Source organism: Branchiostoma belcheri, unplaced genomic scaffold (genome assembly GCF_001625305.1).
Source record: "Branchiostoma belcheri isolate BF01 breed outbred unplaced genomic scaffold, Haploidv18h27 scaffold157, whole genome shotgun sequence".
Lineage (NCBI taxonomy): Eukaryota > Metazoa > Chordata > Leptocardii > Amphioxiformes > Branchiostomatidae > Branchiostoma > Branchiostoma belcheri.
Genome location: NW_017803013.1, coordinates 312994 through 330475, shown reverse-complemented (window position 1 = coordinate 330475; position 17482 = coordinate 312994). Strand labels below are relative to the sequence as shown.

Below are 17482 nucleotides of genomic sequence, written 5' to 3'. Positions count from 1 at the left end.
CTCCTGATCCCACATTCAACCCTCCTTATTATAGCTTACTTATCCGTCCCAAATATCGTAAATGGTCAACAACTCCTAATTCTGTTTGACTAACAACGCCTTTTTGGAAATTTCCCCGGAGTGGCGTCACGATGCCAGTGTCCTAATATGTGTCTTTGACCCTGGAGAGAGGACCAGACGAACAGGGAAGACGTGGCGCTGTGAAGATAGTATCTGTAAAACCGACAGACGACACTCGACATTGGGAAACTAAAGCCCGCGATGTCGTTCACAAAGAAGTCTGTGAAGACACGACTCCCGAAGGACATGCCGAAGGAAGAGATTGACGAGTTGCGACAGGTGAGTCTAGTAGACGCCGTTTTTTAATAGTTCCTGTGTCTCTGACGTTGCCGGAAACAAGGCGAAACGGACACGTCAAGAACTTCCGGAAATTTGACCGATTAGTGAGTAGATGACATGACATGAGAGACTGTTGGAGGTGGGGGGTGTATTACTGTGTCGGAACAGTCACATCACGGACCTTTCCGCATAGGATTCTATATCATAACGCAAGATAGAATTTTTCAGTCACATATCATTGTAAGTGTATAGATGGAGTTTGTTTGCATTCTTCAGTTAAGGCAGTCTACAAGTAAGATCGATATCGTAATGCATTGTTGAGTACTGTTTAAGACTCAAGGAAGTTAGTGATATATTTGCGCACTAATGCCTGTGTACTATGATAGACCTAATAAAACAAACACAGTTCAGTATATATAGGTGTGGTAGATAGAATCTGAATGTACCGTTTTGTGTTGTGTTTGAACATGTATCTTCGGTCGGTCATTTTTCACAAGAAACATGTCATTTTAACTCCCTTTGCCGACACCTAGGCCTTCTGGGAATTTGACCGTGACCGCAGCGGAACGATCGACGGGAAGGAGCTGATCAACGTGATGCGGTCCCTGGGCCTGAACCCGACCGACCTGCAGGTGGTGGAGCTGATCGACTCCGTGGACACGGACGGGAGCGGCACCATCGACTTCCCGGAGTTCGTGCAGCTCATGACCCATCAGCTGAAGGACACGGCCGCGGCCTACAGCGAGGAGATGCTCAGCGAGGCACTGCGGGTGTTCGACCGGGACGGGCTCGGGTACGTGTCGGCCCATGAGCTGAGACATCTCCTCACGCACATCGGAGACAGGATGACCAACCGCGAAGTGGACGAGCTCCTGAAGTTAGCTGACGTGGACTCGGATGGACAGTTTAACTACCATGACTTTGTCAGAGCACTGGCGGGCTACTGCCAGCAACAGCCAAAAAAGAAGGTTGTACGCTTTTGATTCCCACCCCCATTATGTCAACAGACATGTACATTTTGAAAATTAAGGACTCACTGAAAGTGTGTCCCTTGAATAAATAGAGCGATACATTTTTTTTCATGCCGTTGGTACTGATCCCAGATGACGGTGTGATTAAAAAACGCAGTTGCTGTGTTGAAGGGGAGTCACACCTCCGTATAGAGACAACACCCGTATGTGGAGGTACGATCGTTTATTGATTGATAAGTGGCCGTCTATTTACGGCGGCACGTAATCAGATCCGAAGATGGAGCGAGTCTTTCCTTGTTTATTTATTGATTGATTGATTGGTTCGAAGTTGCTACTATGGGCAACTCCGTATAGGTGCAGATTCTCCTGACATTTCAAATGGCGTCATGTCGAATACGCGGATATCTATCACCACTTCCCCGTTCTAGCGGACTCAGAGTACGCTGTGGTAGTCACTTCAGATGCAGAATACGTGTACTTGCGGCTATTTTGATCCTTTCGTCATAGCATTTGTTTTAAACACGACTATAGTATAGGGACAAGTAGAGAGCTAATTCTACAGCTAGTAGTGTGTCCTTCCTGAGAAGGACACAGTAAACCCCAGCCTTTCGAGTGGCCGAAACAGCTGTTAGCCACCAACCTCCCTGATGGTTGCCAACGCTTTATACCTTCATTGTACGAAACGATCTAGTATTTGACTTGTGAATGTGCAAACAATTATCAACCGCTCAAAGAACCCCCAGGACTTCCCTGCACCGTCACGTGTGGTAACGTCGGGTCAGTTTTGTAGTAGATTAAGTGGATGTTGAACTGACGATCGGGTAACAACGCGCCAATTAGTCTTGGCCTCTTTACACTTGCGTGTGCCAACTGGGCAAGAACCGTCTGCTCTGGAACAATGGCATCGCTCTGCTTACTACGTGCTTGGTACAACTGTGTCTGGGACATGTCGCGTCGATTTGAATTGTACCTTTCTTCATTTCCAGTAATATTTCTGTGTTGGAACAGACGTCAACAAAGCGTCGACGTCTGTGTCATAGACACATGAAGAAAATAATGCCACATGGTGTGTGTTGTGACTTTTTAAATGACTTTCCAATGAGCATTCACCCACAAAGAGACGTACATGAGAAAAGACAAGAATGGAACATGATGATACACTTATACCATTTGTTCATTTTATTCAATTAATATCTTATTGTACCTTATGTAAAAATATAAAGGCAGTGTCATAACTTTTAGACGATGTTTTACTTGGAACAATGCAATAACACAGGTGATTTATAGAAAGTTTGATCATGAAGAAGTTTAAGGGAGTTCTCACTCACGTGACTATGATGTAAGTATTGTCCGGCACACTGGGTTTTAAAGTAGAAATTACCAAATTACGTACCATAATTTGAACTTGCACATTTTATCACAGTTATGTTGTCATAACATTATACACATCAAATCTTTTAATCAAGATGGCGGAGTAAGGTATCAAGTCCTTCCTAACTCCATGTCCGTTTGTTTTTCGTCTGTCACTTGAATCTCAGGGGTTTTCTCCCCCTTTCGTCTCCTATCCAGCTCAGAAGTCAGTGGTTTGTGGTCTCTGTGACGTTTGCCTGTTGGTGACCTTGGCGTAGAATTTCGCGATGGCAGCTGCCAGTTCAGACCCAGTTCTTTGACGGAGTGTACGGAGCTGTCTCTGGAGCGCACGTCTGACGAGGCCCTCCCCTGGTACCGTCCCTGCGACAGCGGCGGAGAATTTGGAAACGATGCCACAAGATCGGGAGAGATATTGCTATCTCCTGAAACACTGTGCCATCGATGTTTGGGGACAATTCCCCTAGACTTTGTCCCAGACACGTCCACTGTGTGTCGGCGTACGGGACGTCTCAAGGAAGACTTCGCCCCTTGCATCGCAGAAGGGAGAACGGACGGGTCCTGACTCATGCGCACTGCGTTAATAGCATAACACAGACGAGCCTCTTCCTCACTACTGTCGCCAGCGTCTTCAGTTGATTCACTCCGGCTTGGTTTTTGCATCCTTTTTAAAGCAACAATCCGGCCCGACGTTACGTTCCAAGTGCTTCTTCTAGTTTTAGTTCCATTTGGCAACGACTGTACAGAGGCGTGCAAAGCGCGGTTCGAGTGTTGTACAAGGGTCGATTCAGACATATTTTGGGAGGTCGACTTTGACTTAAGTTGTCTGAGATTCTTGCGAAGCTGTCGTGCCTCTGCTTGCATCTGCGTCCTCTGGCGGTTCATCTCAATCTGCAGCTGTCTGTCCAGCGACCTGTGCTTGAGAATCTCCTGGACGGTGTCCCGCATGGTTCGTTTGGCCATAGTTTTGTCGGCCATCATCTCCACCGGATACCCCATCTCCCGCATCCGCCGGCTATGGGCGGCCGCCATGGGGCTGGGGGCGGGGCGAGGGGTGGTGCTGTCCGTCAGGTACACGTCTTCTCGCACCAGTTCTTTCGTGACTACAGGTGTCTTCTTTTGTTTCTCTTTACGAGCCCCCGCCATCCTTACAGAGAGGTTTATGCTGACCGTGGTGCTGATTTGGTGATCGAGTCGACCTGCTTGCGGGACTGCCAGCTTCGGACCTGTGGACATCTTCTTACCGGCCGCCCGGAACGACTTTCTTCCCTGTTCTCGGATGAATGTTTATAGATAAGATTTCGAGGTCTTTCATTGGTGGATTCCCCTTATGCTGTAAAACAGAATGTAGAGAATTGTAATGTATATCAATAATGTCATCCAAGCTTTATATGCCAGTGAAACAAACTTAATACCATCAGGTTTTGCTAATCACACACACACTGACGTGTACCCCTTCTCATCTTGAGAAGTGTGATGGGTTCTTATGTCCTTTTAAAAACACGTGACCGTCGTTACGGATATAGAGAAACCCATCCCGTCACAAGACAATAGAATTTGTAGGACACGTCCACGACTGAAAAATAACCCTAAATTTGCTAACGTAAATCGAACGTGACCAGGCCCCTTGGATGAGCTAGGTCTGTGCCAAAATTTAGTCTCCCAAAGATTTGTGCTCGAGAAGCAAGACGTCTACAAACCGTTGACCGGACTGCGCACTGCACATGGCCAGTAGAACCAATCAGTGCAATCATTGTAAGTACGGGTCGACACCAGGGCAGCTATATACGGACTACAGGATAACGCACGCCTTTGTCTGCATACGGCGAGAACGCAATATCCGCAGATAAAAGGAGTCAAGCATTTCATTTAGTCACTAACAAACATCGATCTGACTAATGGACTACGCGATATCTGAAAGCCCCCAAAATCAATTATGCCAATATTAGTACATGCCGTGGTCGCCTGGATTTCATAATTCCCCTCCTCGTTTCTTGGGTAGGCCAGGCTAGTTATCTTCCAATCACGACAAGGATCATTTTCAACCGTACTTGGGAAACATGAATGTTACACGTTACCCATTCGTTAACGCATGCCAGAATTGCTATCTTGTCGTGTCCACTGTTTTCTAAGTAATCGGTGGTCAGCCAGGCTAGTACAAAGCAAACTATTTGGTATCTTGTTTGTCCAGTGTTATCTCCTGCAGCCTGCGTGTAATTTATCAAGTCCGTGTATTCACCAGCTAGACCACACTCGGGGCGTTTTAGTGGGACCGCGGCTTCGTACAGTCTGTGTCACGCACACAATCGTACTGTAGTCCACAAGTTGGCATATCCAGAAATCTGACGTTTTGAGGAATCAAAGGAAATTAACACAATAAGCATGTTTGTCCACTCTTGTTTTGCGTCGGCCACGCTAAAGTTTAGACTTTATCAAAGTCTTCCTGCATGAGTCGCTCAGTCAGGTGATTTAAGAAAGAGATCAATCCTCTTTCAAAGCTTCAGGTAGTTTTTTTCAGGTCATGAAGAAAGGATTATTTGGCGATTTCTATTGGAAGATTACGGTTTATTTGATCCTGAGACGCAAGTTTAGGTCCGTTTTGCAAAGCTGGAGGGGTGTTTGTACGTGTTTGGCGTATCCCGGGATCACAAGGTCTCCCGAGCCGGTAACCAGGTACCGGTACTGGCATCCTGGTCACCAACTACGGAGATACTTCTCTCTCTTAGGGCCTGGTCACATGCAACGTACGATTGGTCTACGGCAGCCTGGTCTAGGACTGTCGTGGATGTGTCCTACAAAATCCAGCTGTATTGTGATGAAAATACTGGCGTAAACTCTTGTCATAGACTCACTGAGACTCGCTTAAAATCATACAATAAAAAAGAAACGACAGTGACAAATGTGAACCAGACAGCAGACGAAATTAGTTAAGGTCAACCAACGGTGACATTGAGGAAAGTTGAAACATTTGCCTGACAAAGTGACAACCTCAAACGTTATTCTAACATGATTCTAAGAATCATAGTACGTTTGAACAGGAAATGGCTACTGCCCAGGTCACTAGCAGACCACACAGCCTTGTGAAACTTTTGATTTGTGTGCAGGAAGTCGTCATTGCAGTACGTTCCACCAAGGAGGTTAAATACATGTATTCAACCTCCTTGGTTCCACATGGCCAAAGGAGTCAATTTCTGGAATGGCATCATGCGTGCTTTATCATGGTATCAACTGTATAGTTTCTGACCATGGAACAAACACGTAAACAACGCCGATGATAAGAAAAACAAGAACAACACCTCACCACACGAGCCCTAAACGATCGCTTTGTTTTGCATGTACTTCATGAAGGAGAGATGATTGGATATGAGGTCTCTTGATTTACAACTACGCTTCCTCAAGAAAAAAAAAACACAGTTAAATGGTGTGACTAAATCTTATGTTGATGTTTATAGTGGAAATCAAGCTGTTATTACACGGTGACGACGATACAGAATTTAAGGTTACCCTTTGATATAGTCAATTAAAAGTCTGTCTGTCAGACATTGTCAGTGCATTATCTGATAGAGATATGTTTCCGTACGTTTATGTTGCAGCTTATTAAAATAACAAATCCTGAACACAAAAGAGCAACCTCCACAGGATAGCGGCTACAGGACCGGTAGTTTTCCCAGTAGCACGAATCACCGTTAGTAACAAAACAGTTGTGTTAGTTTTAGGTCATCAGCAAAAGAAACAACATATCGAATTATCGATGGCGTCGTTACTGTACAGAATTCAAATGTCCCACCGTTACTATTGCGATAAGGTCATGGTTGACACAGGTGTCTAAAATTGACCCTTTCGCTGTTAAAGAATTGTTCTGTCTCGAGCTCCCTCGGCGTACAAGGGAGACGTGAATGTATCGCTCGAAGCAAATGGCGTACATTTATCACTTGAACGACTGGAAGTCAAGATCCCTAACAGTAAAAATACATTGTCAAGCGCCGTTCCTTATACAGTAGTAACCTGTACTTACCGGAGCGGGTAGAATCGCCGTGTGACCCGCGTCCCACCGACCCCGCATGTGACGGCCCCGGTCCCTGCGCTATGGCGACGTTTACCCAGCATTGACATTTCATCTCTCACCAGTCGGGACTATGACGACAGGGCGAGAGGCTTTATGTAAACCCCGATGGTACGATAAAGCGTAAAAGGCTCGGAGCCGGCCAACGATACATGAATGGGTCGCTCAGAAGCCCAGCTATCGGCTGTGTCACGTGTTTAATGAGAGCCCGTTGCCTGGCAGAAACCCAAGTCTGTTTTTCATGAAACAGTCGTTACTATTGTATAGACTTTTTAGTTTTGGATGTGAAATCTGTATATCCGCCTCCTGATCAGCATGGAGACAAGCTTATTGGAAAATCTTCATTCCACGTAATGAACCTCCTTTGTTATACATGTACAATGCTTGCTGCCTGACAATTGTTGAGATAGCGGCGCACATGATACTACTTCCCGCCCCGTCTTCCATAACATTTTATGGGGTCTAGCCGCGTGCAGAGGAGATTGCCGTCCTTCGCGTAGAACTGGGTTACGTGTCATTGCTTCTTCATCAATCAGGGCACATGTGGTTCAAATGCACCGATGTGTGTACCGAGCACTTCTGTGGAAAAGGGACCCAATAAACCAAAAAGATTAGCTATTCAAGCTAAGCCTCCATCTTAATTTGAGGATGGAGCCAAACCAGGATGTGGTTATAAACAGTAAAGCCCAGACCATTCATCGCCATTTGTCTCCACTTCACCGTTAACTGATATATTTTTGGAGTCTAAAAGCTACCAGTCAGCAGACAAAACGCAAGACTTATAGCTGACATGCATCTGGAATATCAAATGCGATCGCAAAGTATCAAGAGTGTCGTACGGTAGACGACGCGTTCCGTGAGACGGCTGCAGTTCAGTGGATGTCCGCATGGCCTTTATTCAGACTAGTGGAGTTTACCGCTATTGTTTCCTGGCTTCTTAATTAAGACGTATCCACATAACAAATCCATAGTTCTGAATGACACTGACCGATGTATGTGGAAACACAAACAAACAAACAGACAGACAAATAAACAGACAAGTCAGAAACGTTGTTTTCAAATACAAATGTACAATTTTCAGAAGTAAATTCATATTTGTGAAAGGCTAAACACATCTTGAACGCACACAAAGTTCAATCACGCGGCGTGTCACCGCCCCAAACCAGAAAAACCAGGTCCCCTGTCAGCACATGCACGCTACATGTGTTCCGGCCGAGACAGCTGTGTTGGACCGTGCCTGCAGTCCACAAGTTGTAGGTAATTTCAATACGGATGATGTTTTGGTCAAAGCGTAAAACCGGTGAAAACATTTAGAACATTCAGTTATTGAATTTGGGTGTAAAATAACGACAGTGTGGTCATCAAGGTTAGGAACAAATACATTACATATGTGCGCCATTAGCTCATCCGATGGCCTCCAGCTCGCAAACGGACTGTATGTATCAAGATCACACGTCGATCGTCATCATCCTTAAGGAGAGCTTGTGCAAAAGATATAGTTCTTCGCAATTAAACAATGGCGTTTTGTGTTCCACATTTCTTACTGGTCTCATAGCCTTCGGCGAAGTAATTAAGTACTGACACATTTGAAGCGGCGGCTTTCACAGAAACTGAACATGCTATGTGTTCTGCGCGGGTTGACCCGGAAGTAGATAGGAGCTTGTTATTCATCATTCGTCTGGACAGTAAAACCTCCCAGAAACCTGCTCAAAATGAGCCATTAGAAGGTCACCCTTGACGGGACAAAATTGTTATTCCGCAACTGACCTACACTCGGGGTTCCGACTTGTCATCAAGGGGACACACGGGAAAAACTGACCGTATTTGACGTACCGTCACGATGACAGTATTCCCGAGTTCATATCATGATCATGATAATTTCGGCATGTAACGTTAACACGTCTGCATAATTTGTTACAGAGGATCGCGCAACCATAGACCGTCAACATGGCTTTCGACTGCATTGATAAAATCATCAGCCGCTCGTTCCGACAGTACGGCAGATTTCTGGCCCGGCACCCGCTGCCGTTCCTGCTCTTGTCCATACTGGTGGCCGGTGGTCTGGGTTCTGGGCTGTATTTCCTGGACACGGAGTCGAGCGTGGAAGACTTGTACACACCTGACGATGGCCGGGGTAAGACAGAGCGTGCGTACGTGCAGCAGCACTTCCCGACTAACGACTCCACAAGCTTCCAGGCCACCCGTCTGATCAATCTGGGCAGAGCTGCAAACGTGATCATAACAAGCAAAGCGTCTGACGATAATGTACTTAGCTCGACGACCCTGGCGGCAATCGACTCTCTCAACACAGCTATCAAGGGGATACAGGCTGAAGTGTCTGGGAAGAACTATTCGCACGCAGATCTGTGTTCCAAGTGGGGAACGCAGTGTCAGGTTGGCGGGGAAGATTTCCTTGATTTCGCCCTGCGAAAGAACGACAGCACGGCGATCAGCTACCCGCGGACAGTCCTGCCGGGTGGCTCCGCTGTTTTCTCCGCAGGCACGCTGGGCAAACCTACCCTAAAAACAGGCACCGACGTCGTCGAAAAGGCCAAATCTTTCCGGCTAGATTACTACCTGCGCATGGACTCGCCATCAGACGACAAGCTGAGCGAAAAATGGGAACTTGCGTTTCTGTCCTACATGGCAGCATTCAAATCCAACTTTATCACAGTGTGCTACGGAACGTTCGGGGCCCTCGAGTCGGAGCTCGCCGCGCTGACCACAAGCGTCATCCCTCTGTTCTCCATCACCTTCGCGGTCCTCATCACCTTCTCCATCCTCTCCTGCATGATGCTGGACATGGTCCGCACCAAGCCGTGGCTGGGCATGCTCGGCGTCCTGTCGTCCGGCATGGCCATCGTGGCGTCCATAGGACTGTGCCTGTTCTGCGGAGTCAAGTTCAACAGTGTGGTGGCCTCCATGCCGTTTCTAGCGCTGGGTAAGTGATGTATTTATCCTGCATATCTTGCTTCCCTTATTGTGCCTTGTGCATTTGTCATGTTGCGGTGATAAACAAGAAACAAAACGCATTGAGCAGCCAGGAAAGACGCAAAACAAGCCCATAATTGAATTGCTTGGGGCTACGTTATGTTCAAAGATGAGACAAATTGCCATTGATTAGACAGTAACCGATGCCCTGTCATCTGTCATCCTAGAATGCTTCACCGAGGGGAATACGGTCTTCCCAAAAATTCAATTTCATCGTTATTTTGTGACTTATAATATATTATCACACGACCATGTGTTGTGTTTTCCATCCCCATGCATTCATGCCTACTTATTCTTGCACGCAATGCATCAATGTAGCCTTTCCGTAATGAAAGTTTATCTCCATATAAGGATAAACATTGTCAAATGCAATGATGCAAAATTAATGGTCATCGTCGATAACAGCTACCGTAATAGAACCAAAAGATGTGTAAACTGCAAAAAGGAAACGCCTCTCGTGTGTTTTAACAAGGGTTTAAAGCCAGGTCTAGATTTGACAAACTAAAATATAGATGAAAACAGCACCATTACATTTACAACAGATGAGTTAGAGATAAGAACGCCGTTTCCATCGTCTCAACATGAACGTAATGTGAATTAGGTGGGGCAACGGTTACAACACATAAATTATTCAAACCATTCCCCTGACATGGAGTCCTATTACCCAGTACGTAGTACTGTATTATCAAGCTAGCACGTGAATACATGGCACGTGTTACACTACACCGAGATACACAGAACATTCTAAATGTTATTGTACTTGTAATTGTTTCTTTTACAGGTATCGGTGTTGACGACTTGTTCGTCATGCTGGCGGCCTGGAGGAAGACCCATCCTGGAGGCAGCGTGGAGGAGCGAATGGGAGAGACGTACGCGGAGGCTGCGGTCTCCATCACCATAACAACCGTCACGGACGGACTGGCCTTCGGCATCGGCGCCATCACCCCCATCCCGGCCGTCCGCATTTTCTGCATCTTCACGCTAACGGCCGTGATTTTTGATTATCTCTTTCAGATCACATTTTTCGGCGCCTGCATGGTATATATAGGGCACCGCGAGAAGGGCAACCGCCACGCCACGACGTGCATGCGGGTACCTACACCGGAAGAGGCAAAAGACAGGTCGGGCTGCTTCCGCGCCATGTGCACAGGGAACGCGATGGCGGGCGTCGACGGGAATGGAGAGTATCACGGCAGCGACCACGCTATCATGGTCTTCTTCAGGAAGTATTTCGGACCCGTCATCACCAAATGGTGGGTCAAAGCAATCGTTCTGCTTATCTATGGTGCGTACCTGGGCTGCGCTATCTGGGGATGCACGCAGGTGCGACAGGGGATAAGGCTCAGCAGGCTCGCCCCTGACGACTCGTTCGTGGTCGATTTTTTCGACAAACAAGATCAGTATTATTTCGGGGAATATGGGCCGAGAGTGGCTGTCATCATCACAGAGCCACTTGCTTTTTGGGAGGAAAGTACAAGAGATCAGGTCGAAAAGCTTCTCGCGAAGTTTGAAGACACCGACTTTACGTTTGGCAGAACTGAGTCGGAGTCGTGGCTACGTGATTACCTCGCGTTCGTCAACCAATACTCCGGCGTCATACCCGGTCTGAGCGCTGCGACCAAATCATCCTTCCTATCAAACCTATCAGATCCATTTCTAAAAAATGCTGCCTTTGAGAGGTACGCACTGGATATAGAATTTAATGGAGACAAAAGTGCTATCTTGTCCACTCGCTTTTTTGTACAGACCAAAAACATCATTAATTCAGACCGAGAGCAAGATATGATGCTCAAGATGCGAGAGATAGCAGACTCTATGTCTATAAAGACAATGGTGTACCATCCCAATTTTATATTCTATGACCAATATATAATTATCTTACCCAACACCCTGCAGAACTTGGGTATCGCCACAGCCACCATGTTCGTGGTGGCCCTTGTCCTCGTGCCCCACCCCGTCTGTTCCGTCTGGGTGACCCTGTCCATCGCGTCCATCTGTACCGGGGTGGTCGGGTACATGACCTTCTGGGACGTCAATCTAGACGCCATTTCCATGATCAACATCATCATGTGTATCGGCTTTTCAGTCGACTTTTCGGCTCACATCACTTACGCCTTCGTATCCTGCACAGAAAAGAACCGCAACGCGCGAGCGGTGTTTGCCCTGTACAGCTTAGGCATGCCCATTCTCCAGGGCGCCCTCTCTACTATACTTGGGGTGTCAGCTTTATCCACCTCTGTGTCTTATATCTTCCGCACGTTTTTCAAAACAATGTTCTTAGTTATTCTGCTAGGGGCTTTGCACGGACTGGTTATCCTTCCGGTGGTCCTGACACTACTCGGTCCGCCTTGCTGCCAGAAACGTGACAAGGGCAAGAAATCGGACAGGGTCGGTCCCCAGGTCAACCCAGGTCATCCGGTAGATATGCCCAGCCATCCTTACAATCCTAAACCTCCTCAAGAGCACATCAATCGGCAACCGCAAGGGTACGCCATGCCGTCCCGGTATACTCCCCAGTACATGGAGGCGAACAACCCTCTCAACGACGCGAAGATGACGACGTACCTCCAACATCTGAACGGGAGGAACCACGCTCCGAGTCATGGACCTTACAACGACTCTCCGAGTTACAAACCGTACAACGACTCTCCGAGTTACAGACCGTACAACAGAGACTCTTCTCCGGGGCAGATCTCGATGCCGAAGGCTTGTAAGGAAGTGTCGGTCATTTTTCGAAAGTAAACATGGCATTGATCAAGGCCTCATCTGAAAGACGTATGACCGCCAGGTACTTTCAAAACAAGATGAGCCATTTTGCCATTCGGTATTAAATGCAGCAAGCATGTACAGTGTACACTATCAAAACGATGTCTGTCAGGCGATACAATGCTGGTGGTTAGGCTGACATGGAGGTTTTAGTACATCACGGAGTCTCGTAATATGCTGAATGTGTTATAGTGTTGGAGGAGTATCTTTTCTGGATGTGTGGATAGCAAAACAGTGGTTTGCCATTTTTTAAAAGAAAAATGTCTGCCCAGTAGAAATTAGAAGTAGTTACACTTACAGTTGTAGAAGCTGTTACAGAACTACCTGGTCACTTTAAAATGAAAACTTGTAAGTGACAAGGATATCAAAAACATAACGTCTTAGTGTGACTGAAATAATAGCTGCTAAAAAAACAAAGACACCAATTTGATCATCTGATATAATGTTCACGTGAATAGCACCCAGGACATGACATATATATATGTGTGTATAGTATTTGTACAAACTCTATTCGCCTTATCAATTTTTGTGCTTGATTGTAATGGCCCAACATTACATATATCTGTCATACTGAAATTTCGCCGCTAAGCTCTACCACAGGTCAAACGACAGACGCCCTGTACCTAGCCCCGAGGCATGGGTGTACCTAGTCTCCATCAGAAACCTTCAGGGGCTAAAAAATTAGCTGAAGCTAGCAAAATAATTTGCCAGAAGAGTTAGCTACTTCATAGATTTCCTCGCCCCGTCCAGATTACTTTGACAAATTCTTCCCCCTATGTGGCTAAATTCTGCATATTTTCTCAGCCCCCAAAGGAGTCCAGTGGAGTCTGTCCATCTCATTAACGCATACTGGAAGGGCGTCTGCCTCAGGGCGTCGGCAAATTATCTGGCGAACAATAACCTCTGAGTCATCTAAATGTCAGGTTACCTGGGAACAGCCTGTGGTACACCGACAGTTGCGTGACAAGGCCGGTCTGGGCGGTGTTATTATGTCAGCCCTGCGTAATCCATGCCTGAAGGGCTCCCTTTTGTTTGCTGGAAGTCGTCATCTGAAATTCGGCCGTGTCAAGTCTGATTCTAAATATCATCGACAAGTCAAATTTTACAGAGAGAAATAATGTCACGGCCAAACAAATGATAATCATAACAGTGTTTGTGTGTTTTTGTGTATATTTGAGATTGATATCGCGACAGACTAATTGTTTATCTTATCAATACTAATGTATTTTGGTAAGTATATAATTTTAAATACTGTCATTTCTTATAATTATGTGGTTTATATGGAAACAGTACAATCAGTAAAGGACCGTGTTATGTACAATTATATGTTACCAAGTACGCTGGTGCCTGCTACCGGGTGTTAGATCAGTTCTTGCTCTATAATGTTTCATTCTTCCCCCATTGTGTATGTTTTCGAGGTGACGTGTTGTAGTTTCCATACTCTTTCAAATATATCAAAGGTGGTATTCGTTGATTAAAGAATTATTACACATTCAATTGTCATGTCCTTTAATCATCGATATACGAAGGCGTGAGTAAATATATGATTATGAACAAACATGTGCACAAAACGGACAAACACAAAATACAAATTCCTTTCATCTGAACACCTCCTGTCCCGACGTCGTACAAAGTATTTACAGGTTATTACAAATATATACGACTCAACAGATAAACGTATAAACAAAAGCATTGCTCAACGTGACACATGCTGTCACTGTAACCAAAGACAGTACTGTAGTACCCCCTGCCGATCCACACTGATATTGCATCTAGGTCATACATTATGATCATCAACTTGTTGAATAGTCATCACCTGAAGAGGCAACAACACTGTTTGTATAAATCTCAGTGGCTAATTGTACATCTTAGGAGTGAACATATATCTAAGTCGATGTACAATGGCAGCGAGGCCTAGCACAGTGTTATTCTTGGTCCACAATGACCGTATGACCCACCAAATGTATATAGGTGTTGTATAGATTCATTTTCCATAGACTGTTTCAAAACAACTGACTTAAGTAAAAAGAATAATTTACCCAAGCGTCTCAGCCTAGGATTTAAGGAGCAGCCAACAATAGCATGTGCCCGCACAGCTCAGTTATCTGTCCGTATTGCGCATGCTCAGCGCGGGTGTTGCTTCCTGTAGTCCTTCACCATCCTGCCCAGATGTTCCACAGCGTCATACACACCGTCCCCGGTAACTGCGCATGCGCCCTGGACGTGCCACTGGTTGTCGACGAGCTTCCTCATGTGCAGTTTCTCCACGATCTCGGAGCAGCTCGCAGCATCTGTGGGCACACGTTTTTTTTATTAGTTTTTCAGTTTTAATGATATTTTGCCACTTTAATAATTCATCACTATTATCTTCGTCCGTACTGCACTGACGTTGTAGAACTACCTTTTCTTACCTTCTCATACCTGATTGGAACATTGTACAATCTAACAAAATTCAAAAAGATCGAAAAAAGCAATGCCAATTGTAGACAGTTGGAGTACGATTAGACTAACTTGATCTGTTAGCTTTGGCTCTGGAGAATTTGATTTAACTGATAAACTAAAAATGGTGGTGGAATTTCTTCTGGGGTTAGGTTATCCATTAAAATACCACAATACATCTACTTTAGAGTACATACATTTACATTCACACAACAGTATGTGCACTTACTAGGCAAGTCTTGCTTGTTAGCGATGACTACTATCGGGGTTCCCCGGGGAAATTCCGGGCTCTCCAGGATCCCGAACAACTCCTCGCAAGCCTCCTCCAGCCGGGTACGGTCTGCACTGTCCACCACGAATATCAGACCTGGGTATACAGGTGGCGTATATAACAAGACATGAAATAGGCTTTCACAACGGTAAATCTATATCTATATCTATAGAGTATCGAACCAACCCAGCTTTCAAAATAAACAACACAATTGTAACGTCATCATGTAAGATGTTATAGAAAGCTCATTTTTACCTATCTTATATCAACATATTACCAAGACAAATTCAACTTCGACTTGAATTTCTGGCTGAATAAACGACAGTCGGCATTTAGTATCAGAATTGGTAAGAAATGCTACAGTTAGAAATATTTCAATGATCTGCTTTCTTCTCAAATACTAACCAGCATACTTGATAATGTGCCGTTTACCGAGGAATAATTTCGGCACACATGGCGGGAAACGCATGGCTATAAGATTGACACATGTAGCGTACCTTCTGAGTTCTGGTAGTAGTGTCTCCACAGCTGACGGATCTTCTCCTGCCCGCCCACGTCCCACACGGTGAAGGACACGTACTTGGTGGGACTCACCTCCTCCACGTTAAAGCCGATGGTCGGGATGGTCGTCACGGTTTCGTTCAGCTTCAGCTTGTACAGGATTGTCGTCTTACCTAAGGAAAAGAAATCTGAAGTCATTGTCGAATTGACCAGAGAGCTTTTTCTATTTTCCAGTACACCTAGATTACTAGTAGCCATAAATGTGTCGACTTGACTGGTCATAACCTAGATTTTCAGGGTGCTACTATCCCAAGACTTCCCCCAGTATTCTGTCGCAGGCGGTGGATGTGACCTTACATGTACCCTAACCAGAACGATACTCGGGATATATATATTTTGGGGAAGCCACAAACAATGATCCTTCGACAAAATAGGGATGAAAATTCTTTAATGAAAACTTACAATGTTGAAAACAAAGTAGAAGACATAGCGTGACAACTCACCTGCGGCGTCCAACCCCAGCATGAGGATACGGGCAGGCGTGTCCTTAAAGGCGGCCTGCATCAGGTTCATCAGGCGGGACATCAGTAGACCCATGTTGTCTCTGAAATACTCGGTGACGCGATTCAGGACCAAAAAGAGACGAAAGAAACTTGAAGTTCTCTTCCTCACACCTGTTCTTGCTTCACTGTATGCGTCTGTGTCGCTTCTTAAATTTACAATGTGCTTCAGAATTGTGCATGGCTTTTTATTCGTTTCCTTAGCCTTCCAACGTGTTCCTTCCAACGTGGAGATAACCAACGGCCCCCGAAATAGAAAACAAAACATAGGCAGGCGATTTGATTGGTCAATTCATCAAATATATGCACGTGTCGATAAAGCGTAAACAGTGGCTGCGTCGCTACTTCCACGTGTACGAAGGTGACTCAACACCTCACTACTTAACAGGTGGCAACAATACAATGACGTCATTTCGTCCTTTGCCCCGGCCGCCCCGGTCGTGTGTTTCGCAACACCATGTGAGAAGTTGTTCTGACATTATCGCGGCATACTTAGGAGAGCCATTGAAATCAGAATTGCTAGAGCATTGAAGGAACATGGATACGCTCTGCTCCGTAGAAAAAGAGGCGTGACTGGGACGTAATGTTTATCTTTTGCCGTGGTTGTCACATGATCACTGCTCGCCATATTGGGTTAGGTCGACCTAAACACCGAGCAGGAAGAAGGAGGGGGGTTATCGCTGCAGACGTTAACGATATCAAGTAAGGGAATCTAGAGTGGCAGGTTTTCGTAATGAAGTCATGGCTTATACGCCTACTCCTGGGAAGTATCGTCGCAACGTTAGATTATCGAACTTGCTTGGCATACGTAACGTTAAGTGTTAATGAAGCCGATTTTAGTGTGCCAAACTCTTTATGTTACGATGTGTAATGTATCAGAAACAAGAGTTCCACGATCTCATACCTTCGCCAAATGATCTTAACCCTTCCGACTGACAAATCATACATTTTCCTCATTGATCCAAATTAAAGAGCCACATTAGCATCAGTTAACATTGATCATACTCTCCACTTAATGACAATCTTATGAAAACAAAGAGGGCTTTATACTCATGAGTCATATTTTATATAAATGAGGTCCTGGTTTTAATAAATTATATTTTATGATATTCACCTTCACTTCACAGGAGTGTGGAATGTGCCATTAATATTCAAGTTATGTACATTTACATAATCAATATCTGCCAATGTTCCTCGTTCTCAATTACATGTC

The 17482-nt window shown here is 45.5% G+C and overlaps 4 protein-coding genes across 6 annotated transcripts; 2 read left to right on the top strand and 2 right to left on the bottom strand.

Moving 5' to 3' along the window:
- Window positions 1-169: 169 nt before the first annotated feature.
- On the top strand, window positions 170-2303 carry LOC109465770 (calmodulin-A-like). Its single transcript, XM_019763211.1, has 2 exons — window positions 170-339; window positions 873-2303. Exons 1-2 carry the CDS (start codon window positions 262-264, stop codon window positions 1320-1322), a joined length of 528 nt encoding a protein of 175 aa, XP_019618770.1. The 5' UTR covers window positions 170-261; the 3' UTR covers window positions 1323-2303.
- Window positions 2304-2457: 154 nt separating this feature from the next.
- Window positions 2458-6789, bottom strand: LOC109465769. 2 transcript variants are annotated; one of them, XM_019763209.1, is made up of 2 exons: window positions 6694-6789; window positions 2458-4011 (listed from the first exon to the last, which is right to left on the bottom strand). In XM_019763209.1, exon 2 carries the CDS (start codon window positions 3912-3914, stop codon window positions 2793-2795), a length of 1122 nt encoding a protein of 373 aa, XP_019618768.1. In that variant the 5' UTR covers window positions 3915-4011; window positions 6694-6789; the 3' UTR covers window positions 2458-2792. The 2 variants fall into 2 exon arrangements, with proteins under 2 accessions (XP_019618768.1, XP_019618769.1); XM_019763210.1 differs by lacking the exon at window positions 6694-6789 and adding an exon at window positions 4379-4549.
- A 1177-nt stretch (window positions 6790-7966) lies between these two features.
- LOC109465766 (patched domain-containing protein 3-like) lies at window positions 7967-13657 on the top strand. Of its 2 annotated transcripts, XM_019763206.1 has the most exons (3): window positions 7967-7998; window positions 8662-9682; window positions 10514-13657. In XM_019763206.1, the coding sequence occupies exons 2-3, from the start codon at window positions 8689-8691 to the stop codon at window positions 12472-12474; spliced, it is 2955 nt and encodes a 984-aa protein (XP_019618765.1). In that variant the 5' UTR covers window positions 7967-7998; window positions 8662-8688; the 3' UTR covers window positions 12475-13657. The 2 variants fall into 2 exon arrangements, with proteins under 2 accessions (XP_019618765.1, XP_019618764.1); XM_019763205.1 differs by lacking the exon at window positions 7967-7998 and having other exon boundaries at window positions 8406-9682.
- A 333-nt stretch (window positions 13658-13990) lies between these two features.
- LOC109465767 (ADP-ribosylation factor-like) lies at window positions 13991-17208 on the bottom strand. The gene is made up of 4 exons (XM_019763207.1): window positions 16213-17208; window positions 15706-15882; window positions 15167-15304; window positions 13991-14789 (listed from the first exon to the last, which is right to left on the bottom strand). The coding sequence occupies exons 1-4, from the start codon at window positions 16535-16537 to the stop codon at window positions 14623-14625; spliced, it is 807 nt and encodes a 268-aa protein (XP_019618766.1). The 5' UTR covers window positions 16538-17208; the 3' UTR covers window positions 13991-14622.
- Between the last annotated feature and the right edge of the window lie 274 nt (window positions 17209-17482).

Excerpts from the sequence above, each read along its gene's own strand:
- LOC109465770 (XM_019763211.1), top strand. The coding sequence starts at position 262 with ATGTCGTTCACAAAGAAGTCTGTGAAGACACGACTCCCGAAGGACATG. Across the intron at positions 340-872 it reads AGATTGACGAGTTGCGACAG|GCCTTCTGGGAATTTGACCG; the intron begins GTGAGTCTAGTA and ends GCCGACACCTAG.
- LOC109465769 (XM_019763209.1), bottom strand. The coding sequence starts at position 3,914 with ATGTCCACAGGTCCGAAGCTGGCAGTCCCGCAAGCAGGTCGACTCGAT.
- LOC109465766 (XM_019763206.1), top strand. The coding sequence starts at position 8,689 with ATGGCTTTCGACTGCATTGATAAAATCATCAGCCGCTCGTTCCGACAG. Across the intron at positions 9,683-10,513 it reads CATGCCGTTTCTAGCGCTGG|GTATCGGTGTTGACGACTTG; the intron begins GTAAGTGATGTA and ends TTTCTTTTACAG.
- LOC109465767 (XM_019763207.1), bottom strand. The coding sequence starts at position 16,537 with ATGTTTTGTTTTCTATTTCGGGGGCCGTTGGTTATCTCCACGTTGGAA. Across the intron at positions 15,305-15,705 it reads CTACTACCAGAACTCAGAAG|GTCTGATATTCGTGGTGGAC; the intron begins GTACGCTACATG and ends CTGTATACCCAG. Across the intron at positions 14,790-15,166 it reads TAACAAGCAAGACTTGCCTA|ATGCTGCGAGCTGCTCCGAG; the intron begins GTAAGTGCACAT and ends GTGTGCCCACAG.